At 59.6% G+C, this 25,171-nt stretch overlaps 2 protein-coding genes across 3 annotated transcripts in view; one reads left to right on the forward strand and one right to left on the reverse strand.

Annotated features, from left to right (window-relative positions):
• Nucleotides 1-25,171, forward strand: part of LOC135317799 (tubulin alpha-1C chain-like) — an 887,270-nt gene that overhangs the window by 125,919 nt on the left and 736,180 nt on the right. The gene's annotated exons all lie outside the window — the stretch shown is intronic.
• LOC135317800 (acrosin-like) lies at nt 6,388-9,004 on the reverse strand. Its single transcript, XM_064474235.1, has 5 exons — nt 8,753-9,004; nt 8,232-8,432; nt 7,629-7,894; nt 7,201-7,346; nt 6,388-6,735 (listed from the first exon to the last, which is right to left on the reverse strand). The coding sequence occupies exons 1-5, from the start codon at nt 8,821-8,823 to the stop codon at nt 6,388-6,390; spliced, it is 1,032 nt and encodes a 343-aa protein (XP_064330305.1). The 5' UTR covers nt 8,824-9,004.

Genomic DNA, 25,171 nt, shown 5'->3' on the forward strand with positions numbered 1-25,171 from the left:
CGGGCACGGCCACACACATGCACAGTCGGGGCTGCCGAGGGCTGGCATGGGAGCCTCCCCCAGAGAGGGGCACCGTCGGCCGTCTGCACACTCACACCTGCACCCCCCACTCCAAGCAGCGGTCCTGTGCACGCGTGCGCACTAGTTCTGTGCCCGGCTCGGCCTGCGCCAGCTGTGTGCTGAGCACGTGGCAGGAGGTGGTGGAGGGCATCAGGGACCGCTGAGGAGAGAAGGAGCTTCCCCTGGCCTGCTTTGCTGGGTGCCCGTGGGCCCCTCCTGCTGGCAGGGCTGCCCTGCCCTGGGGCCTCTGCGACACCTCCAGTGTCACCGTCCTGCCCTGTGAGGTCTCAACACACCTGCCCCGGCACCCCTTTCCTTTGGCTTCCCACGCACCCCAGCAGCACAGGCGTCCTCCTCGCCTGCCCTGCTACGGACCAGGCTTGCTGCCTTCCCCCATTGCTCACAGCCGCTGGGTGTGGGGACCACGGGGATGCTCTACCCTCACCCTCCACTCCTGCGTCGGGAGCCTTCCACTGCACGGCAGACACAGGACAGCACCTTGGCGAGGACCCTCCAAACTCCTGCCCAGCAGCACTGAGCTTCTGCTCCAGATGCTCCTCAGCCCCCGGGAGCAGCCCTCTTTATACCCGCTCGGGCACCCGTGTCACAGGCGCACGGTGACACTGATGGCCACAGCTGCCCACTGTGACACGGCTGTCACCTCCCTGGGGCTGGCACCAGGACTGACGTGGGGCCCAGCCTTCCCAGTTACCGGGGAAACAGGGCACCACTCTCAGCACCCACTTATCGCTGGCAGAGCAGGCGCTCTGGGGCCTGACTGAGGCGCCAGCAGAGATTCTGTGCAGAGCTGCTCACAACTTGCAAGCAGCGAGGAGCAACTGCAGCTTATTAGGTGAGGAGCGGCTCCTGGTGTTCAAGCGCTGTGGCTTCAAACCCTGCACAAACGGCTGCCCTCGCTGTGTCGGCAGGAGCCGCTGCCCGTGGCCCCTCTCCTGCTTCTGTACAGCTCCAGCCCCCAGCACAACTTCCAGTAGGACGCAGGCAGCTCCTTCCTCTTCAGCGCCCACCCAGGAACACCACCACCAGCTCCTCCACGAAACACACAAGGCTGCTGCCCCACGGGCACTGCCGCTGCTGAGCACGTGTCCCAGAGACCCACATGGACCCACCTCGTGCTGGCCGCTCCAGACCCATGCTCACTGCAAACACGCAGCACTTCCCTCTCCCTTTCCCAGGTCCCTTTCTGTGATCTTTTCCCGTGCTACCAACCCTGTTCTGATGGAAAATACCAACCCCCGGCATGGCCCTCCTGCATTTTGGGGGCAAGAAATCACTCCTCCCAACATCCTCCTCTGTTTTTTGGTGGTGGAGTCAGAATCAACCTAGAATGACTCACAAAGAGACCGGAGATGGAAAGAGCAAAGGGGACCCTCCCATTGACCTTTACATACAGAGTGATTAGAAGTAAGACACATAATAATGTGCGAGCTAATAAAAGCACAACTGGATGAAGCACTAGATTCAAAGTTCCTGTTGCTCTCGGTGACCACCAAGTAAGGTATCCCACCCATGATGTTCTCCATCCTTTTTCACTCTTTCCGGAACATGGTGCATTTCTTTTGCATCATCATAATGAACTGTAATCGGGCTTCTTTGTCCACTGTCTTGAACTTGTTTCAGCTTTAGTGGGGCACTAAAGGAAGCTTCTGGCCAACGGAACCTGGTCCTGATGGGTGACTTCTACTACGCAGACATCTGCTGGAAGAACAAGACAGCAGCTCGCATGTCATCCACCAAATTTCTGGAATGGATAGAGGGCTGTTTCCTGATACAAACGTTAGATGTGCCAACCAGGAATGAGGTACTGCTGGTCTTGTTATTCACAAACCGAGAAAACCTGCTCTGTAGTATCTCGGTTAGTGAGAGCCTTGGCTGCAGGGACCACAATATTGTGGAGTTCGGGGTCCTGCTGAGCGTGCTGAAGGTCAGCTCTAAGACAAGGGTTCTGGATCTTAGAAGAGCAAACCTCAGTGCACTCAGGGCTCAGCTGGGAGGGATTCGGTGGGAGGCTTCCATGGAATACAAAGGAGCTAGCGAGAGCTGGGAATTCTTCAAGAACTTTCTATTGGAAGCACAAAACCTGTTTATCCCCTACAAAGGAAAGGGAAGTCAGCGGAGCAAGAGGCCCCCTTGGCTCAACCGTGACCTCCTGGGTCTTCTCAAATCCAAAAGGGAAGCACAGCAGAGATGGAGAAGTGGAGGATTATCCGTCGAGAGCTACAAGAGCATTGCCAGAGTGTGCAGAGATGCAGTTAGAAAAGCAAAAGCCCAGCTCGAATTGAAACTGGCTGTAGATGTGAAAAATAACAAGAAAGGTTTCTTCAGGGGTGTCAACCATAAGCAGAAAAAGAAGGAAAACATACGACGAGACAAGATGACCTCCAGCGGTCCCTTCAAACCGCTGAGCCCCAGTGACGTGCAGAAAGTAGACTCCACAATCTGTAGGATTGTAAAGCAGGTATGTTTATTCAGCGCTGGGCAGCACGGGGGGTAGTCCCACCCAAGTCGTGCACGCCCCCGTGATAGTTTGTCTTGCATTTATACAGTAAAGCATTACATATACCTAAGATTTCCCAATACGCCTATACATATGCATGACATTTCCTCACTTCGTATTAAAATTAGCCAAAAAAAGTTATTGCCGTAGATCTTTCCCAACTGCGCTTGCGCAGTGCCTCCTCGTGGTGGTCGTCGGGGCACGTAAAGATGAAGGCTGACGGCTCCTCTTCATCACCGCTAGTAACCTTTTGGTTTTGCGCAGACTCAGTCACCTCTTGACACTTGTCCAAACTGCAAAGTAGGTTTTAGCTGGTTCTTGAGACAGTTTTCTATCCTTATCAGGAATTGCTCCTTCGCTGGTGGATTCCAGGCCTCCTTGCTAATTATTTTACACAGCGGCTAGAAAAGCGTTCCGCAACAATTACCTTTCAGCTGGATAAGCATTCAGCGATGGAACAGTTAACCTTTGGTTTTGCATCTTAAAAGCCCCTTCGAACCGCTGAGCCCCAGCCTGCGCAGCTCTGGGACGTGGGCAGAGGAGAGGACACCAGCCTTACTGCTGAGCATCTGCAGGGCATCGTGCGTGCCCTGATGGTTCTCCTCCTGCATGCGGAAAGGAGAGCAGGGGCTCAGGGTCTGCAGAAACACCTCTTGGTCACCTGCAAGCGCTCCTCTCAGCCAGGAGCAGCCACCAGGCACCCGGGCACTCTCACGAGTGCACTCCCCTCCGCATTATGGCCCACACAGCTCCCCTCGGGCACTGCCTTCTCCCTCGTGCCCCCTCTCTTCTCCGGCCTCGCAGGCACCGGCCGGGGGGCGCCAGGCAGGGGCACCCTCAGGCCTAACTCTGCACACGGCCCACATCTGACCACCCTCTGCACCCAACACCCCCAGCGAGCACCACCTACCCACCCCTGCTCAACCACCCTCCTATAGGGTGCAGCAGCCAATCAGCGCCCTCCGGCCTTCTGCTCTACCAACGAGCAAGCAGCTCCTGCTGCAAGGGGCGTGGCCGCTCACACACCCATCATGGCTCCTCACAGCCGGCCCCGCCCCGTCGGCAGTGCTCCCGGGCCCCGAAGCGGCGGCAGTCACACCGGCCTCGCCCCCTCCTGGCTGCCCTCCCCCACGCCCCCCTCTGCTGCATTTGAGCCCTGCTCAGGCTCCTTTGCACGCCTTTCTGCCTTTGCTCGCTGGCGGGAGAGCAAACCTCTGCTACAGCACCGCTCTCGGGCCGAAACGGGAACAATCTCCAGCAGGAACCACTGGAAGGAGCAAACCGGCCTTGCCGGTGCTCGGTGCAACCGGCTGGATTTAGTTTTCCCTGTGAATTGTCCCCAGCTGCCTTGCTATGTTCTTCTGTGGTGTCACCACTCCCGGGTGGGGAGGCAACAAGTCCCCACCCTCAGCCTCCCCCCTGTTTGGTGGGAACAGCTCCCCACCATCGCCCTCCGCCCAGACTGTGGCAGGCAGAATAACTCCCTCCCATTGCCCAAATCCCTCGAAAATGCCCCCCAGCCACACCTGACCCCAAGTAGGCTGACTTGCCCAGCATCATGAGTGTGGGGCCTGGCCAGGGACCGGGCCAGGGGGGTTCTGGAGGAAGCAGGACCTTGAGGGGACTAGGTACCTGGGGTACCTGAAAGGAGCGGGCTTTCTGGGGGCAACTGGCGGGATCGGGAGGGTCTGGGTAGGGGGAGCTGCGGGGGCTGGGGGTGTCTGGAGAGAACTGAGATGATGGGGTGCCTGCCGAGAAGTGAAGGCAATGGAGGGTGTGCAGGGGGGACCTGAGGAGAAGGAGGGAGGGACCGTGAGAGGAACTGAAGGGATTCGATGTGTCTGAAGAGGGGAGCTGAGGGGTCAGGGTCTGCGGGGGGGAACTGACGGGTGTGGGCTTTGACTGAAGCCTAGAGCATTACTAGGGGGAAGATGTGGATCTTCACGTCCCCCTTAGCGTGGGTCCCATGCGTACACCCCCTGGCAACAATAATCAGGGTGACACGGGAATGGCCACGCAGCTCCGCCCCGGTTGCGTCACAGGCATCCCACAAAGCCCGGCAAGTTGGTGCTCTCTGAGTGTGGCCTACATCTACATGCAGCCCAGCTCTAGGGGACACCGAGGGGGCTCAACCCCCTGCGGCTCTTCCCGAGTGACCTCCCCAGGGTGGCAGGCTGAAGCGTGGAGCACTTTGGCAGAAGGTGCCTTTGCTGCCTGCATACCTCTCGGAGAGCCGGGGGGGTGAGACGGCCACCTGGAGGATGCTCTGCTGAATGTGGCTGGGTTAAAGAGCCCAACCTTCGGGTCGGGCTCTCTCCAAAGTGACTCAGAGAAGCAAGAAATTCTGCCAGCTCTCCCGTGGGACAATCTCCTTTGGGAAGGCCTGACAGTGCTCCTCGTGCTTGCTCCGGCGGAGCATCTCACCAAAGTGTCAATTTTGGTGGTAAACAAGCTACTTAAGGAGCGAATCCCACCCCCTTTACCTGGCAGGAGGCGCCACAGCTTCCTGAAGCAGAGCCAGAGACTCTGCCATAAGAGCGCTTTTTTGCCAAGGAACGCACGCTGTGGAGCCCTCCCGCCCCGGGGCCTGTGGGCACCCATCTCTTTTCCCCCAGCCCTTTCAGCACTCCCTCATTTTCCTGCTTAACCTCCTGCAGCCAGGACACCATGCGGGCACAGTGCTTTTCCACCTGCAAAACAACCGGCGTATCACCCTCGTCCCTCTCGATGCCTCTCGCTCTCTGCGCCTCATTTTCACCGGAGGCAGGCTCCAAAGTTCACAATGTCCAAGAACTGCTCCCACACAAAAGGTGCCAGCACTGAAAGCTATTGCTGGGCCTCAGCAGCCCTTGGCAGCCCTTTCACAGCCGCACCAGCAGTGGGGCTCTGCGCCTGCCTAGCCTCCCAAAACTCCAAGCGTTCTCTCCCTCTCTGGCTCTCATTTTCACCAGAGACCATGGGTGTGTGCACGTGCACGGACGGCCACACCGCGTGGGCTCCAGCACAGGGCTCAAGCATCCATCCCCAACGGGATCCAGCATCCAGCCCCGAGGCGGAACCACAGCCCAGGAAGGGGAAACATAAAGAGCAGCCCTCTGCTCTAGCCCCCGCAGGCACTGGGCTTGCGGGCTCCCAAGAGCAATGGGGTCTCCCTCTTGCTCAGAGCGCAGCTGCGGCACGCGGGGGGACAGCAGGAGGAAGGGGTGGGGGCAGGGGGCAGGCAGGCAGTGACCCACGTGCTTCAGCTGCACCCTTGGAGCGGCTGCGTGCAGCGGCGCCGCGTTCAGGGCTTGGCAGGTCGGGTGGCTCCAGCCTCCACGCGACAGGGCCTTTGCCCTCGGAGGGCAAACCTGCGAGCGGCTGGAGAAGCTGGCAGGGAGCAGCCGGGGCCGTGCCAGGACATTGCGTTTTGCACACCGGGCAAACGAATGCGCTTTTTGGGATAACAATCCCACGGTGGCGCTGAGCACCCTCCTCTCAGACCAGGCACGCTTTCGGCCCTTTTGAGTGAGTTTCTGAGCCCCTTTGTGCCCTGCGCGGCTGCCTGCAGCCTCCCTTTGCAGGTGCCGGCCATGGAAGTCCTTGCCTTGCGCAGGAGCTGAATTGGACCGAAGCGTGCTTGTCTGTGAAAACTGGCAACTTTATTTCCAGAACTAAGTCACCTTCAGCGTTTGCGGGCACTCGAGGAGCACGGGCAGGACAGAGCAGGCCTTAGACACGGAGGCGGCCGTTGCAGCAGCAGGCGTTGCCCCAGGGGGAAATGGTCGTGGTACACCGCAGCCTGCGCTGCGTGCTCTTCGTGCTGCTGCTCAAGCCCTTTTTCCCCTCAGGACCTGCAGGAGCTCCTGCAGCACATTAAAGAATTCCACCAGCTTCTGGCGTGGAAACGGGCAGGGCGCAAACCTGCCCGGTTGCGTTGGTGTTGGCCTCGGCCTCTGAAAGGGGGTTGAGGTGAAGCCTGGCCGTGGCGCTGGAGTAGCCGTTACTGCTGGGCGCAGGCCCATCTGCACCGAGATCCAGTCGTAAAAGTGCTGAGTGGAGGTGTAGACTCCGGGCTGTTTTGCTCTGGCACAGCCTTTCCCCCAGCTCGTCACTCCGACAAGCCAGAAGTAGTCCGCGTTGTTGTCTTTGCAGACGAGAGGACCACCGCTGTCACCCTGCAGCGGAGGATTAAGAGCGGCTTAGGGTGGTGTTGGGTGGCCTCTGCCAGCACTGTGGCTGTCTCCTCCTGTCTCTCAGCACCTGCCGGAGCTGTATTCAGCGCAGAGCACGGCTCTGCTGAGGCGCTGGAGCCTAGAGAAGCTTTTCTAGGAAGGGGCGATGGGCCTGCAAGGCAGGGCTCTCATCTCATCTCTCCACTCTGATGCTGGGTATGTGGCAGGCGGCTGTTGCAGGACCGGGATCTGCCAAGAGCATTGGCTGGGCTTTCTGGGCAGAGTCGCAGGCCTCCGGGACAAGGCGGGCACTGGGCAGGGACGTGCAGCTGGGGAAGGGGAGGTGAGCGCCAGCCCCAAGAGTGGTGGGAGGGTGACCTGGCAAGCAACGCGCACGCCAGGGTACGCCTGGGCGGTGGTGCCAGGGCTGCCTGTGCTGCTGGGGCTTGACTTGTAGCGCGCTCCCACCTGGCAGGTGTCGATGCCGCCCTGCGCATAGCCGGCACACAAGTTGTGGCTGTGGATGGCCCCTCTGTACCACCAGCTGCTGTTGCAGAGGTTGACGTCGATGAGGTGGACCTTGGCCTCCTGCAGGACATCAGTCGAGCCTCCAGCTGTGAGCACAGAAAGGAATTAAGACCCAGCAGCTGGCTGCCAGTTCTCCCCCCCTCTCGGGGTGAACCCCTTCCCTAGGGCTTGGCTTTGCATCCTGAGAGGCATCGTACCGCTGTGTCCCTTCGGTCTTGCTTTGGGTAAAGGGTCAGGCCCGCCTCTCTCTAGGCGTACGTCCCCACAGCCTGACTCCGGCTTTCGCCTCTGCTGCCCGGAAGCCCAAGCCCAGTCTCCCCAGCGTGCCAAGCCTGCCCTCAGGACACGAGTACTCGTTGGGAACTCACATCTTGCAGTCGTGGAACCCCAACCACTGATGTAGCAGGCTGTCATCTCTGACACTCTCAGCGAGGCGTCAGGCACGCAGGCAAGCTGTATGTAGGAGCTGCACTGGACAGGCTGGTCCAATTCCAGCAACGCAATGTCGTTCCTCTCCGAGATACTAGTGTAGTGTTCGTGAGCCAGGAGCCGCTTAATATTGCGCACTTGGGCCTCGGGGCCCAGCTGAGTCAACCGAGTGGCCCCGATCACCACGCGCCACATGGTGATGTGCCTGGAAGGCAGATGGAGAGAGAGGTGAGGGGAGCAGAGCCACGTGCTGCAGCAGTCCAGCAGCTCCCTGCCTTCTGCTTGCCCGGGGAGAGCGGGAAGCAGCGCTACGGAGGGTGCGACTGCCCTAGCACGCCTTAGGCTGCAGGAACGTCGAGCTGGAGGCTGCTAGGAAGCAGCGGCACGAGCCCAGCCTTGTCCTGAGCAGCGTCTCAGGAGGGCTCTGCAGTGCCCAGGCACTGGGCGTACTGCAAGGAAGCGGGATGGGAGTAGCACGTGGTGCTGCGGATGTGGTACCTGCCGGTGGTGTGGGGATGTCCCCGTTGCCTGGTCCTCCTTACCTAGCCTTGATGAAGCAGTGGGCTGCTGTGAGGACCCACTGTGGGCTGATGAGGGACCCTCCGCATATATGCCCCGTGCCTGTTTTCCCAGGATCCTGGATGCTGACGATCCAGGGCCAGGCCCCTGGCTGGGCATCTGTGCCGCCCACGACGCGCAACGTGCCGTAGTGAGAAGCCATGGGCCGGAGCCCGCAGGTCCCTCTGTAACCAGAAACTCCTTACTGTCGTGCTGGCTGGCTGGCTGGCTGCTGTTGAGGCTGAATGTCAGCCGTCTTCCCTCCCCACAAGGCGCTGCATGGCCAGCAGGGCCAGGGAACACCGTGGGGCGTAAGTCCGTCCGCCCCAGTTCCTGTTGTAGCCCTGTAGGCGAGTTGTGCCAGCAGCCTGGGTGCCGGCGAGGAAAGGAGGCTCCCACATAGGGCTCGGGAAGCTGTGGGGCGGTCACAGAGGACAAGCGGGCACCCTCCGGTGAACGCCCTAAGGGGTGCCCCAGCTCCCTCCCCGAGCCTCGGGCCACTTACCCACAGTTGTCCCATGTGCCGTACACAGGCCAGCACACGGCCAGCAGGACCAGGACGGCCAGCAAAGTCATTGCCGACAGCGTCACGTGGCAGCTGCAAGACCGGAGGGCTCGTCGCCACCAGTGCAGCAGGCGACGTAGTGCCCGCAGTGCTCGCGCTGCCTGCGGAGCCCTCGGCCCTGGGGCTGATGTCACAGAGTCGCTGGTTCCGGGCACTGGGCGTGGTGGGCTCTCGGGGAGGCGGGGGGAGTCATGGCGGGTTCAGAGCAGGGGGGGATGCAGAACCTGGGATCGGACACCCCCGACAGGGCCCCGTGGAACGCTCTGCTTGCAGGCTGAGGGTGTGCAGGCCCCCCCGTGGCAGGCAGCAGCGCCTGGCTCCAAGCACTGCCTGCTAAAAGCTAGCAGGAAAAACCCACTGGGGCTCTGTGCCTGCCCAGCCTCCCAAACACCCGAACGCTCTCTCCGCCTCTGCGCCTCATTTTCACCGGAGACCATGGGTGTGTGCACCGGCTACAAGATTGCTAGGATGAGACCCGTGGGAGCAACCAGCAACCAACTGGAACGGGGTCGCTCTCTTGCTCAGAGCGCAGTGTTTTCCTTGACGCCGAAGAAAGTAGTTGCCATTTTGAGATGCATCCCAACAAAACCTCTGAAACTGTACCGGTGTGTATTGGGAACGGATGTGCTTGGGTGAGAACCCTTTGTGAGGGTATATTTCTCAGCAATGTTACTGCAGATAAAGCAATCACTCAAATAGCTGTATCCGTGATTTTGCCAAAATTCTGGCATGCGCTTTAACTATTCAGCTCCTGTCAGGTCTCAGCATTTACTACGGTCTAACTGGACATGGTACCAAGATTTGTTCCCTACACCCATTGGAACAAACCTTACGTTGGTAAGAAAGCAATTGCAGCATGGTCATCTCTACTGATTCACAGAATCACAGAATCCCACGTTGGAAGGGACCTCAGGGATCATCTAGTCCAACCTTTCTAGGAAGAGCGCAGTCTAGATAAGACGGCCCAGCACCCTGCCCAGACAACTCTTGAAGGTGCCCAACGAGGCCGAGTCAGCCACTTCCCTGGGGAGATTACTCCAATGGTGACGGTCCTCACTGTGAAACACTTCCCTCTCGTGTCCAATCGGCATCTCCCCAAGAGCAACTTGTGTCCATCCCCCTTGTCCTCTCCATGGGACTCCGTGTGAAAAGGGAGTCTCCGTCTTCTTTGTTGCTACCCCTTAAGTACTGGTACGTGGTGATGAGATCCCCTCTGAGCCTCCTTTTCTCAAGGCTGAACAAACCCAGCTCTCCCAGCCTGTCCTCGTATCGCAGCTTCCCAGTCCTGTGATCATCCTGGTGGCCCTTCTCTGGGCCCCTTCCAGCCTGGCCACATCCTTTTTGTACAGCGGGGACCAGAACTGCACACAGTGCTCCAGGTGTGGCCTGACCAGCGCTGAGCAGAGCGGGATAATGACTTCTTTCTCTCTGCTGGCGATGCCCTTTTTGATGCAGCCCAGCATCCCGTTGGCCTTCTTGGCCGCAGCAGCCACTGTTCCCTCATGTTGAGGCTCCCGTCCACCAGGACCCCCAGGGCCCTTTCCACAGAGCTGCCCTCCAGCCAGGTGGATCCCAGTCTGTGCCGCACTCCCGGATTATGTTTTCCCAGGTGCATGATCTTACACTCCTCCTTGTTGAACTTCATAAGGTTCCTGCTGGCCCACTCTTCCAGCCTACCCAGACCTCCCTGCAGAGCAGCTCTCCCTTCTGGAGCGTCTACTTCCCCACTCAACTTGGTGTCATCCGCAAACTTCATCAGGCTACACTGGATCCCGTTATCCAGATCACTCAGGAAGATATTGAATAACATTGGGCCCAATATCGATCCCTGGGGGGCCCCACTAGTGGCAGGTCACCACTTGGAAAAGGAGCTATTTACCAGCACCCTTTGGGTGCGGCCTGTCAGCCAGGTCCCCACCCACTGCACAGACCCCTTGTCTGGGCCTTAACGCTTTAATTTCTCCAGGAGGAGACTGTGGGGGACCGTATCAAACGCCTTGGAGAAGTCCAGGCAGACAATGTCCACCGCCTGCCCCATGTCAACCAGGCAAGTCACTCTGTCATAGAAGGCCACCAGGTTTGTCAAGCACGATCTGCCTTTAGCGAACTCATGTTAACTTTTCCCAGTCAACGTGCTTCATTTGACTTGTGACGGCCCCCAGGAGGATTCATTCCATAACTTTCCCAGGGATTGAAGTAAGGCTGATGGGCCTATAGTAGCCTGGACCCTCCCGCGAGCCTTTCTTGTAGATAGGGGTAACATTTGCCTTCCTCCAGTCCTCTGGGACATCCCCCGTTCTCCACGACTTCTCAAAGATTACGGAGAGTGGCCTTGCGATGGTGTCAGCCAGCTCTCTCAACACCCTTGGGTGGATGGGTCAGGGCCCATGGATTTGTAGGGGTCAAGCTCCTGTAGTAATGCATGTACTAACTATTCCTTCACTGTTGGTGGGTCGGTGTTTGGATCAACTGGCAATTTTGTTCCCAAAGCCTGGGACGCGGCAGTGCTGGTAAAGACAGAGGTGAAGAAATTGTTGAGGACCTCTGCCTTTTCTGCCTCATTGGTGATTGACTCTCCTTTGCCATTTAAGAGTGGGCCTATGTTTTCCTTCTTTTCCTGCTTATGGTTGATACCCCTGAAGAAACCTTTCTTGTTATTTTTCACATCTACAGCCAGTTTCAATTCGAGCTGGGCTTTTGCTTTTCTAACTGCATCTCTGCACACTCTGGCAATGCTCTTGTAGCTCTCGACGGATAATCCTCCACTTCTCCATCTCTGGTGTGCTTCCCTTTTGGATTTGAGAAGACCCAGGAGGTCATGGTTGAGCCAAGGGGGCCTCTTGCTCCGCTGACTTCCCTTTCCTTTGTAGGGGATAAACAGGTTTTGTGCTTCCAATAGAAAGTTCTTGAAGAATTCCCAGCTCTCGCTAGCTCCTTTGTATTCCATGGAAGCCTCCCACCGAATCCCTCCCAGCTGAGCCCTGAGTGCACTGAGGTTTGCTCTTCTAAGGATTCTAAGATCCAGAACCCTTGTCTTAGAGCTGACCTTCAGCACGCTCAGCAGGACCCCGAACTCCACACTATTGTGGTCCCTGCAGCCAAGGCTCTCACTAACCGAGATACTACAGAGCAGGTTTTCTCGGTTTGTGAATAACAAGACCAGCAGTACCTCATTCCTGGTTGGCACATCTAACATTTGTATCAGGAAACAGCCCTCTATCCATTCCAGAAATTTGGTGGATGACATGCGAGCTGCTGTCTTGTTCTTCCAGCAGATGTCTGCGTAGTGGAAGTCACCCATCAGGACCAGGTTCCTTTGGCCAGAAGCTTCCTTTAGTGCCCCACTAAAGCTGAAACAAGTTCAAGACAGTGGACAAAGAAGCCCGATTACAGTTCATTATGATGATGCAAAAGAAATGCACCATGTTCCGGAAAGAGTGAAAAAGGATGGAGAACATCATGGGTGGGATACCTTACTTGGTGGTCACCGAGAGCAACAGGAACTTTGAATCTAGTGCTTCATCCAGTTGTGCTTTTATTAGCTCGCACATTATTATGTGTCTTACTTCTAATCACTCTGTATGTAAAGGTCAATGGGAGGGTCCCCTTTGCTCTTTCCATCTCCGGTCTCTTTGTGAGTCATTCTAGGTTGATTCTGACTCCACCACCAAAAAACAGAGGAGGATGTTGGGAGGAGTGATTTCTTGCCCCCAAAATGCAGGAGGGCCATGGAGGGGGTTGGTATTTTCCATCAGAACAGGGTTGGTAGCACAGGAAAAGATCACAGAAAGGGACCTGGGAAAGGGAGAGGGAAGTGCTGCGTGTTTGCAGTGAGCATGGGTCTGGAGCGGCCAGCACGAGGTGGGTCCGTGTGGGTCTCTGGGACACGTGCTCAGCAGCGGCAGTGCCCGTGGGGCAGCAGCCTTGCGTGTTTCGTGGAGGAGCTGGTGGTGGTGCCCCCGTGCAGGGGCTGAAGAGGAAGGAGCTGCCTGTGTCCTCTGGAGGTTTCGCTGGGGTCTGGAGCTCTACAGAAGCAGGAGAGGGGCCACGGGCAGCGGCTCCTGCCGACACAGCGAGGGCAGCCGCTCGTGCAGGATGTGTGTTTCTTAACACACAAGGCTGCTGCCCCACGGGCACTGCCGTTGCTGAGCACGTGTCCCAGAGACCCACATGGACCCACCTCACACGTCCCCTTCATGCTCCACATCGAGCCTTTGCCCTCCACATCTCCAAGAGCCCCTCCTCGCTGGTGCAGATGAGCTCAGCAGAGCTCCTCTCCTCCTCGTTGGCTCCTCGGTCACTTGGAGGAGGATGTTCTCATCGACGCTCTGAGGGGCCTCCTGGACTGCTTGTTGTCCCGCTGTGCTGCCCCTCCAGCAGGGCTCTCTGAAGCCCCCCATGAGGACCCGGTTCCTGTGGACATGGGGCTGCTCCAACCTGTCTGTCGATGGCCTCACCCGCTTGTTCTCCCTGCTCAGGCAGCCTGTGGCCGGCACCCTCTACAACGTCACCCTTCCCTGTCTGCTCGTTCATCCTCGCCCAGGATCGCTCACTTGGCTCAGCCAGCGTTCAGCGCCCCACCGAAGTACAGGGAGGCTGTGACTGAGGACACGATTTGCTCTATCAACCTACTACGGTTGCAGCAGGTGAGCCTCTCAACGTCCTGTTGTGGCCTCGTTGTCCACCATGAGTGCGCCAGGCTCGAATGGGTGTTCAGGATGGAGTTGTAGGGCAGCACCACGGCTGTGGAGGCCTGCAGGACTCGGCAGATGGAAAACTCCAGCCTGGACATCTTGCTGTCCTTGAGGCAGAGGGCCTCCATGAGCAGGGAGGTAAAGCTGGAGCTGGTGCCGCCCCCAAAGCTGTGGAAGACCAGGAATCCCTGCAGCTTCGTGCACTGGTCAGTCTGGAAGAAGGGGAGAGAAAACAAGACAGGTCCATCAGTAATTCTGAATTTAAGCTGCTACCAAGTTGCCCAGGAAGGAAAATATTCACCCCAGGGTCTCAGGCCTTTGGGGACTCTTGTCTCGGGGACGCAGGCAGGGGCAGGCACCTGCCCGAGTGCCCCAGCTCTGCTTCCAGCCACGGCGCCCTGTGCATTGGCATGACCTGCCCTCAGGGAAAGGGGCCGCTTCCCGCAGGGACTGGGGGACAGCCGGCTCCTTCCTGCTCCAGGAGCTGCCCCTTGCAGTGCCTGTGCCCAGCACAACCCAAGGGGTCTGCTGTGGGGAAACGGAACCCACAGAGGGAGATGCACTCATGCTGCGGGGGCAAAGATGGGGGCTCAGGCTCGGCTGGGGGCAGCCCCCCCCACTAACGCTGCTTGGAGCCTTTCAGCCCGCCACTGCCCCAGAGCTGAGAGCTGGGCTTCCCCAGGGTTCCCAGGTTCCCCAGTCCCCTCCAGCCAAGGCCTGCACCGGGACAGCGACAACTTCAGTCCCTTCACTGCAGGGATGCCCATCACCCCCTCCCACTTCCAGTGCACCCCCAGTCCCCACAGAAAGAGGAATCCCCCTTTTCTCTGCCAGCCCTTGCACCACCCCACACAGTCCCAGCACCGCCATCACCCCCTGCTTGGGAAGAGTTTCCCCCATCGCAGACACTGCTGCTCGTGCCCAGGGCGCTGTGAGAGCGGCGGCTGCCCCTGCCATCGCTCCACACCGCCGTGAACCGCTCCCACCCATGCTCCCATCGAGGGGCGCTCCCTTTCCGAAGGAGAGGGCGGCAGTAGGGTCCCACTGGCACCCCCCACTCCCTGCTCTGGGCAGGTTCCCCTCGCAGCTCAGGGAGACTCCAGGGCACCCAGGGGGTCTGTGGGAGCCTGGCCCACACAGTGTACCCCAGAGGGGCAGGGAGCCTGGAGGGGAGACAGTCGGCGGTGGGAGCACGCAGCCTGCAAGCCCTGGCTAGGGGGCTGTCGTGGTTTAGCGGCAGCTCAGCCCCACACAGTCGCTCGCTGACTCCCCCACCGGTAGATGGGGGAGAGAATCACAAGGTTAACCGTCGTGGGTTGGGATAAGAACAGTTTAACAATTAAAATTAAAAGAAAACAACAGTAGAAATGCAATGTAAAGGAGAACAACGAGAGGCGCAAAGCCCCGGGGTGGGGGGGGGGAGAGGGGGAACGAACCGCCGGAACAAACTGCCCACGCCGCAGCCGCTCGCCGCCCGCCGACCCGACGCCGCGCTGCCTCCGCGCTGGCGCTGCAACTGCCCCCCCCTCAATATATTGGTCATGGTGTCACATGGTATGGAATGAACCTGCCATTGGCCAGTCGGGGTCAGCCGTCCCCACCATGGCCCTGCCCCTCCCAGCCCCCCCCCGCCACGCGGCAGAGCGCGGGAAGCTGGAAAGGTAGCCGACCCCCACAGTGAGGAGAATTAACCCCTTCTCAGCCAAAACCAGCACATGAGCTCATCTGCACCAGCGAGGAGGGGCTCTTGGAGATGTGGAGGGCAAAGGCTCGATGTGGAGCATGAAGGGGACGTGTGAGGTGGGTCCATGTGGGTCTCTGGGACGCGTGCTCAGCAACGGCAGTGCCCGTGGGGCAGCAGCCTTGTGTGTTTCTTGGAGGAGCGGCTGGTGGTGCCCCCGTGCAGGGGCTGAAGAGGAAGGAGCTGCCTGTGTCCTCTGGAGGTTTCGCTGGGGGGCTGGAGCTCTACAGAAGCAGGAGAGGGGCCACGGGCAGCGGCTCCTGCCGACACAGCGAGGGCAGCTGCTCGTGCAGGATGGTGGAAACGGCCTCCTGCCTCCCCACTGGGCAAGAGCCAGGTCTGAGGCAGAGCGGTCGTGGGGCACACAGGCAGAAGGGAAAGCAGCAGCATCACCTCCTTCTGAACCGTCAGCTGATGTTGATTGACAAGGTCACGCACTTGTCCTACCATCACAGATTTCCTTCTAATCTTTCGAGTTTTATTTCAAAAGTACCGGGACCTCCCTGGGCGGCTCCCAAAGGCGTCCATGTCTGCCAGCTTCAGTGGTAGGACCCAGTTCAGGATGTCCCTCTAGAGCAGGACTAGGATGATGATGGCGATCTCCAGGAAGGCAAGGAACAGAAAAAGTGTCCTGTGGGACAGGAGAGGGGTCAGGCAGAGCCGGGGCAAATTTGTCTCAGCTCTTTCCAACCAGCCAGCGTGAACGCCACCGTGGGACCTTTCCCCATGCTGGGCGCAACACTGCCCCTGCTCAGGACTGGAGTGAGGGGCCCAGGCATCTCTCTCGGCTCTAATGAACGTCTCCCTCGTGGGCCCCCAAATCCCTCCCTGTGTGCCCCCCCACTAGGAAGAGAATAAATACTGCAACGTTCCATCCCAGGCAAGTTCCCGAGATGCATAATGCCCTTGGCCCACTGGCACGAGCATCCCACTGCCCATGGAAGAGCCCCGGCACCCCAAGCCCCCAGGGCAACTCACCGCAGCCAAGAGGTGATCTGATGCCTCCTTGACACCCGCCGCTCCTCCTACAGGCCAAGGCACACAGAGAGATGTGTTAGGGTGTGCGAGGCGGCCGAGGCTTGGGGGCTCAGATCCCCTCCCTTGTCCTCCTTAAGATGAGTGCTCCCCCGTGCCCTGGGCACTGTGCAGACCCTTCCCTCCCCAAGGCCCACAGCGGGGTTGTCTGTCCTACCAGCCGCACAGCCACCATCTCCTGCATCAGCGACTCCCCTGTGCCCTCTGCCTGTGCTGTCTTCCTCCTGCTACAGACACCGTGGGGTTCAGGGCTGTGAGAAGAGACCTTGGCCGGCATGGTGACCCCCCCCGGGTGGCCGCTAGGGTGCTGCCCAGCCTCTGCTGGGGCTGGCACCGGGCACCCTAGCAAGCCCTTACTGCATGGACCCACCTCCCCACCCTGTCCCACCCCAGGCCTTATGGGCATGGAGGAGAGCCTGGGAGCTGCCCAGAGTTGTGCAGAGCTGCTTCCAGAAGTCCTGAGTTGCTCAGAGAGTTTTTGAGGCGCTCAGGAGAAGACAAAGGGATCTCCAGAGCAGGCGGGAGGAGCGGACAGGAGCCAGAAAGATGTCTGCAGTGGCAGACACCTGCCCAAAGCTGCTCAGCACCCTCCACCCCGCTGCCCCAGGTTTCACTCAGGGCCCCGTTGCCACTCACAAAGCTGTTGGGTCTCGGAGGCATTCCCATCTCTCCTGGAGGTGCTGGAGCTTGTTCCTGAGCAGCTGGACAAGCAGAGGATGTGGTGAGGAGTCTGTGCCATGCCCACTCTGAGGGGCCTTCCCCCCACAAGCATGTGACCCCCCCGTCCCTCCTGTCCTCAGTACCTTAATGACCTCAACCTGCTCCTTAACAGCTGTAACCAGTTCTGCGCACTGACGCCACTGCAAAGCAAGCGGGACACACTGCAGGGAGCCATGGTGTGAAAGGGCACCCCCAGTCAGTCCCCAGGGCACTGGGAGGTGAGGGCAGGGCCAGGGCGTGCTGGGAGGGAAGAGGGAACAGGAACGTCTGTCTCCAGGAGGGGCAGGGGGTGGAGGAGGCCCCCCATGACACCAGCTGGGGCCCAGTGCCAGAGTATCCAGCAACCCCCTCCAGCCCATGCCTGGCAGGCCGTTACACGCGGCTTCCCCTGACACACAAGGGAGGGTCACTCATCCCACCCCCTTCCCAAAGCCATGCTGCTGTGCCTGCCGACCCACATCAGGCTCCCCTCTGCAGCACAGCCACAGCCAGGAGCCTGGGGGACGTCCAGAGGCCCAAGCCCTCCATCACGGATGCCCTATCCCGGAGTAAATCTCCTCCCCAGCCACACCACTGACTGTGGCTGCTGGGCTGTGTGGACCCAGCACTGGCACCCCGTTCCCTGACCCTTTCAGCACACGCCTCCTTTTCCCCTCTACCTTCTGCGCCACTTGCAGGCTCGCGGCTGCTTCCATCATTGCCACTTGGACGTGGGCCTGCAGGAGAGGAGGGGAAGAGGAGCTGCCATCAGGGCACCCGGGCACTGCCACGAGTGCACTGCCCTTGGCATTATCCCCTCCCAGACCCCCTCGGGCTCTGCCTTTGCCCTCGCGTCCCCTTTCCTTCCCCGGCCCTGCAGGCGCGAGGGGCAGGCAGAGGGAGGGACCCCCAGGCCCAGCTCTGGGCACGCTCCACATCTGGACATGGTCCCGAGCAGGTGGCTCTCGCTGACCCTGCTTCAGCAGGGCCATTGGACAAGGCCAGATGATCTCCAGAGGCCCCTTCCAGCCTCAACCAGCCTGTGATTCTGTGAGCTGACCTTCATCTGGGCCACCAGCCCCTCCAGCCGCTGCAGCTCCTGGCAGTTGTTCTCGAAACACTGCGCCACAGCACGGTTCTGGAAGAGGAGCCGGACACAGGCACTCAGCCCCTGGCACAGCCACAGGAGCCGCAGCTGGGGCCAGGGCAGAGGAGGGGACACTGACCTTCTGGCTGAGCTCCTGCATGGTTTCCTGCAGCTCCTGCTGCTTCTTCCCCTGCGTGGGGAAAGGAAGGGTCAGGGGCTCAGCGCTCGCAGCTGCAGCCCCTGGGGACAAGGGCAGCACTGCACACCTACCAGGCACTGCAGCAGCTCCTTGTGCCTTTTGGTCTCGGCAGAACAGCGCACCAGGCGCTCCCGGAGCTTGCGGAGCTCTTCCTTAGCCACTTCGGTCTGCATGGCTGCACCTGCGCGTCGGGAGGCAGCAGGGTGTGAGGGGCAGAGCCACGTGCCCTATCGGCAGGGACAGTGGCAGGGATGCTGCCCTACCCAGACACACAATCGTACACGGACACGCGGGTGCGCTTAGAGGAATGCACCCCCCGCACAGCTGAGCACAGCCACGCCACCCTGCTCACCTGTAGCTGTGCCCAGCACCGTGGGTGCTGCCACAGGTGCAGTCGTACGCGCGTGGGCACAGCCACGCACGACCCTGTGCTCCCCAAGCACAGGAGTACCCACGCTCTCTCACGCACCGGGCACGGCCACACACATGCACAGTCGGGGCTGCCGAGGGCTGGCATGGGAGCCTCCCCCAGAGAGGGGCACCGTCGGCCGTCTGCACACTCCCACCTGCACCCCCCACCCCAAGCAGCGGTCCTGTGCACGCGTGCGCACTAGTTCTGTGCCCGGCTCGGCCTGCGCCAGCTGTGTGCTGAGCACGTGGCAGGAGGTGGTGGAGGGCATCAGGGACCGCTGAGGAGAGAAGGAGCTTCCCCTGGCCTGCTTTGCTGGGTGCCCGTGGGCCCCTCCTGCTGGCAGGGCTGCCCTGCCCTGGGGCCTCTGCGACACCTCCAGTGTCACCGTCCTGCCCTGTGAGGTCTCAACACACCTGCCCCGGCACCCCTTTCCTTTGGCTTCCCACGCACCCCAGCAGCACAGGCGTCCTCCTCGCCTGCCCTGCTACGGACCAGGCTTGCTGCCTTCCCCCATTGCTCACAGCCGCTGGCTGTGGGGACCACGGGGATGCTCTACCCTCACCCTCCACTCCTGCGTCGGGAGCCTTCCACTGCACGGCAGACACAGGACAGCACCTTGGCGAGGACCCTCCAAACTCCTGCCCAGCAGCACTGAGCTTCTGCTCCAGATGCTCCTCAGCCCCCGGGAGCAGCCCTCTTTATACCCGCTCGGGCACCCGTGTCACAGGCGCACGGTGACACTGATGGCCACAGCTGCCCACTGTGACACGGCCGTCACCTCCCTGGGGCTGGCACCAGGACTGACGTGGGGCCCAGCCTTCCCAGTTACCGGGGAAACAGGGCACCACTCTCAGCACCCACTTATCGCTGGCAGAGCAGACGCTCTGGGGCCTGACTGAGGCGCCAGCAGAGATTCTGTGCAGAGCTGCTCACAACTTGCAAGCAGCGAGGAGCAACTGCAGCTTATTAGGTGAGGAGCGGCTCCTGGTGTTCAAGCGCTGTGGCTTCAAACCCTGCACAAACGGCTGCCCTCGCTGTGTCGGCAGGAGCCGCTGCCCGTGGCCCCTCTCCTGCTTCTGTACAGCTCCAGCCCCCAGCACAACTTCCAGTAGGACGCAGGCAGCTCCTTCCTCTTCAGCGCCCACCCAGGAACGCCACCAGCAGCTCCTCCACGAAACACGCAAGGCTGCTGCCCCACGGGCACTGCCGCTGCTGAGCACGTGTCCCAGAGACCCACACGGACCCACCTTGTGCTGGCCGCTCCAGACCCATGCTCACTGCAAACACGCAGCACTTCCCTCTCCCTTTCCCAGGTCCCTTTCTGTGATCTTTTCCCGTGCTACCAACCCTGTTCTGATGGAAAATACCAACCCCCGGCATGGCCCTCCTGCATTTTGGGGGCAAGAAATCACTCCTCCCAACATCCTCCTCTGTTTTTTGGTGGTGGAGTCAGAATCAACCTAGAATGACTCACAAAGAGACCGGAGATGGAAAGAGCAAAGGGGACCCTCCCATTGACCTTTACATACAGAGTGATTAGAAGTAAGACACATAATAATGTGCGAGCTAATAAAAGCACAACTGGATGAAGCACTAGATTCAAAGTTCCTGTTGCTCTCGGTGACCACCAAGTAAGGTATCCCACCCATGATGTTCTCCATCCTTTTTCACTCTTTCCGGAACATGGTGCATTTCTTTTGCATCATCATAATGAACTGTAATCGGGCTTCTTTGTCCACTGTCTTGAACTTGTTTCAGCTTTAGTGGGGCACTAAAGGAAGCTTCTGGCCAACGGAACCTGGTCCTGATGGGTGACTTCCACTACGCAGACATCTGCTGGAAGAACAAGACAGCAGCTCGCATGTCATCCACCAAATTTCTGGAATGGATAGAGGGCTGTTTCCTGATACAAACGTTAGATGTGCCAACCAGGAATGAGGTACTGCTGGTCTTGTTATTCACAAACCGAGAAAACCTGCTCTGTAGTATCTCGGTTAGTGAGAGCCTTGGCTGCAGGGACCACAATAGTGTGGAGTTCGGGGTCCTGCTGAGCGTGCTGAAGGTCAGCTCTAAGACAAGGGTTCTGGATCTTAGAAGAGCAAACCTCAGTGCACTCAGGGCTCAGCTGGGAGGGATTCGGTGGGAGGCTTCCATGGAATACAAAGGAGCTAGCGAGAGCTGGGAATTCTTCAAGAACTTTCTATTGGAAGCACAAAACCTGTTTATCCCCTACAAAGGAAAGGGAAGTCAGCGGAGCAAGAGGCCCCCTTGGCTCAACCATGACCTCCTGGGTCTTCTCAAATCCAAAAGGGAAGCACACCAGAGATGGAGAAGTGGAGGATTATCCGTTGAGAGCTACAAGAGCATTGCCAGAGTGTGCAGAGATGCAGTTAGAAAAGCAAAAGCCCAGCTCGAATTGAAACTGGCTGTAGATGTGAAAAATAACAAGAAAGGTTTCTTCAGGGGTGTCAACCATAAGCAGAAAAAGAAGGAAAACATACGACGAGACAAGATGACCTCCAGCGGTCCCTTCAAACCGCTGAGCCCCAGTGACGTGCAGAAAGTAGACTCCACAATCTGTAGGATTGTAAAGCAGGTATGTTTATTCAGCGCTGGGCAGCACGGGGGGTAGTCCCACCCAAGTCGTGCACGCCCCCGTGATAGTTTGTCTTGCATTTATACAGTAAAGCATTACATATACCTAAGATTTCCCAATACGCCTATACATATGCATGACATTTCCTCACTTCGTATTAAAATTAGCCAAAAAAAGTTATTGCCGTAGATCTTTCCCAACTGCGCTTGCGCAGTGCCTCCTCGTGGTGGTCGTCGGGGCACGTAAAGATGAAGGCTGACGGCTCCTCTTCATCACCGCTAGTAACCTTTTGGTTTTGCGCAGACTCAGTCACCTCTTGACACTTGTCCAAACTGCAAAGTAGGTTTTAGCTGGTTCTTGAGACAGTTTTCTATCCTTATCAGGAATTGCTCCTTCGCTGGTGGATTCCAGGCCTCCTTGCTAATTATTTTACACAGCGGCTAGAAAAGCGTTCCGCAACAATTACCTTTCAGCTGGATAAGCATTCAGCGATGGAACAGTTAACCTTTGGTATTGCATCTTAAAAGCCCCTTCCCCCTATCACCAGCCTGCGCAGCTCTGGGACGTGGGCAGAGGAGAGGACACCAGCCTTACTGCTGAGCATCTGCGGGGCATCGTGCGTGCCCTGATGGTTCTCCTCCTGCATGCGGAAAGGAGAGCAGGGGCTCAGGGTCTGCAGAAACACCTCTTGGTCACCTGCAAGCGCTCCTCTCAGCCAGGAGCAGCCACCAGGCACCCGGGCACTCTCACGAGTGCACTCCCCTCCGCATTATGGCCCACACAGCTCCCCTCGGGCACTGCCTTCTCCCTCGTGCCCCCTCTCTTCTCCGGCCTCGCAGGCACCGGCCGGGGGGCGCCAGGCAGGGGCACCCTCAGGCCTAACTCTGCACACGGCCCACATCTGACCACCCTCTGCACCCAACACCCCCAGCGAGCACCACCTGCCCACCCCTGCTCAACCACCCTCCTATAGGGTGCAGCAGCCAATCAGCGCCCTCCGGCCTTCTGCTCTACCAACGAGCAAGCAGCTCCTGCTGCAAGGGGCGTGGCCGCTCACACACCCATCATGGCTCCTCACAGCCGGCCCCGCCCCGTCGGCAGTGCTCCCGGGCCCCGAAGCGGCGGCAGTCACACCGGCCTCGCCCCCTCCTGGCTGCCCTCCCCCACGCCCCCCTCTGCTGCATTTGAGCCCTGCTCAGGCTCCTTTGCACGCCTTTCTGCCTTTGCTCGCTGGCGGGAGAGCAAACCTCTGCTACAGCACCGCTCTCGGGCCGAAACGGGAACCATCTCCAGCAGGAACCACTGGAAGGAGCAAACCGGCCTTGCCGGTGCTCGGTGCAACCGGCTGGATTTAGTTTTCCCTGTGAATTGTCCCCAGCTGCCTTGCTATGTTCTTCTGTGGTGTCACCACTCCCGGGTGGGGAGGCAACAAGTCCCCACCCTCAGCCTCCCCCCTGTTTGGTGGGAACAGCTCCCCACCATCGCCCTCCGCCCAGACTGTGGCAGGCAGAATAACTCCCTCCCATTGCCCAAATCCCTCGAAAATGCCCCCCAGCCACACCTGACCCCAAGTAGGCTGACTTGCCCAGCATCATGAGTGTGGGGCCTGGCCAGGGACCGGGCCAGGGGGGTTCTGGAGGAAGCAGGACCTTGAGGGGACTAGGTACCTGGGGTACCTGAAAGGAGCGGGCTTTCTGGGGGCAACTGGCGGGATCAGGAGGGTCTGGGTAGGGGGAACTGCGGGGGCTGGGGGTGTCTGGAGAGAACTGAGATGATGGGGTGCCTGCCGAGAAGTGAAGGCAATGGAGGGTGTGCAGGGGGGACCTGAGGAGAAGGAGGGAGGGACCGTGAGAGGAACTGAAGGGATTCGATGTGTCTGAAGAGGGGAGCTGAGGGGTCAGGGTCTGCGGGGGGGAACTGACGGGTGTGGGCTTTGACTGAAGCCTAGAGCATTACTAGGGGGAAGATGTGGATCTTCACGTCCCCCTTAGCGTGGGTCCCACGCGTACACCCCCTGGCAACAATAATCAGGGTGACACGGGAATGGCCACGCAGCTCCGCCCCGGTTGCGTCACAGGCATCCCACAAAGCCCGGCAAGTTGGTGTTCTCTGAGTGTGGCCTACATCTACATGCAGCCCAGCTCTAGGGGACACCGAGGGGGCTCAACCCCCTGCGGCTCTTCCCGAGTGACCTCCCCAGGGTGGCAGGCTGAAGCGTGGAGCACTTTGGCAGAAGGTGCCTTTGCTGCCTGCATACCTCTCGGAGAGCCGGGGGGGTGAGACGGCCACCTGGAGGATGCTCTGCTGAATGTGGCTGGGTTAAAGAGCCCAACCTTCGGGTCGGGCTCTCTCCAAAGTGACTCAGAGAAGCAAGAAATTCTGCCAGCTCTCCCGTGGGACAATCTCCTTTGGGAAGGCCTGACAGTGCTCCTCGTGCTTGCTCCGGCGGAGCATCTCACCAAAGTGTCAATTTTGGTGGTAAACAAGCTACTTAAGGAGCGAATCCCACCCCCTTTACCTGGCAGGAGGCGCCACAGCTTCCTGAAGCAGAGCCAGAGACTCTGCCATAAGAGTGCTTTTTTGCCAAGGAACGCACGCTGTGGAGCCCTCCCGCCCCGGGGCCTGTGGGCACCCATCTCTTTTCCCCCAGCCCTTTCAGCACTCCCTCATTTTCCTGCTTAACCTCCTGCAGCCAGGACACCATGCGGGCACAGTGCTTTTCCACCTGCAAAACAACCGGCGCATCACCCTCGTCCCTCTCGATGCCTCTCGCTCTCTGCGCCTCATTTTCACTGGAGGCAGGCTCCAAAGTTCACAATGTCCAAGAACTGCTCCCACACAAAAGGTGCCAGCACTGAAAGCTATTGCTGGGCCTCAGCAGCCCTTGGCAGCCCTTTCACAGCCGCACCAGCAGTGGGGCTCTGCGCCTGCCTAGCCTCCCAAAACTCCAAGCGTTCTCTCCCTCTCCGGCTCTCATTTTCACCAGAGACCATGGGTGTGTGCACGTGCACGGACGGCCACACCGCGTGGGCTCCAGCACAGGGCTCAAGCATCCATCCCCAACGGGATCCAGCATCCAGCCCCGAGGCGGAACCACAGCCCAGGAAGGGGAAACATAAAGAGCAGCCCTCTGCTCTAGCCCCCGCAGGCACTGGGCTTGCGGGCTCCCAAGAGCAATGGGGTCTCCCTCTTGCTCAGAGCGCAGCTGCGGCACGCGGGGGGACAGCAGGAGGAAGGGGTGGGGGCAGGGGGCAGGCAGGCAGTGACCCACGTGCTTCAGCTGCACCCTTGGAGCGGCTGCGTGCAGCGGCGCCGCGTTCAGGGCTTGGCAGGTCGGGTGGCTCCAGCCTCCACGCGACAGGGCCTTTGCCCTCGGAGGGCAAACCTGCGAGCGGCTGGAGAAGCTGGCAGGGAGCAGCCGGGGCCGTGCCGGGCGGTGGCTGTGGGGTCAGCAGGGGCGGGGCCCTGGGGACAGGGCCAGCGGCTACGAGATTGCTAGAACGAGACCCGTGGGAGCGACCGGCAACGGGGCCATGGGGAGCGCACCGCTGGGGATGGGGCCGAGGAGCCACAGGGCTGTGGGACCACCAGCGATGAGAGCCTGGGCAGGCGGGGAGACCAAGGTCATGGGGACTTTGGGGAGGGAGAAGGACACAGGGTTGGGTGCTGTGGCGTGGGATGGGCCGCGTGGGGTCCATAGGGGCTGTAAGGTGAGAGGGCAGGTGAGTACCTGCAGGGTTGTGGGGAGCTGTGGGGAGGAAGGCAGTGGAGCATGCGGGGGCCATGGGGCTGGCCTGCGAGGAAATGTGTCCCCAGTTCCTGGTGCCTCAGTACTCTCAGACTCACTTACAGGGGCTGGCCAGGACATTGCTAAAGGGTTGCCAGCCTCCAATGGT

Source organism: Phalacrocorax carbo, chromosome 27, assembly GCF_963921805.1.
Source record: "Phalacrocorax carbo chromosome 27, bPhaCar2.1, whole genome shotgun sequence".
Classification (NCBI taxonomy): Eukaryota; Metazoa; Chordata; class Aves; order Suliformes; family Phalacrocoracidae; genus Phalacrocorax; species Phalacrocorax carbo.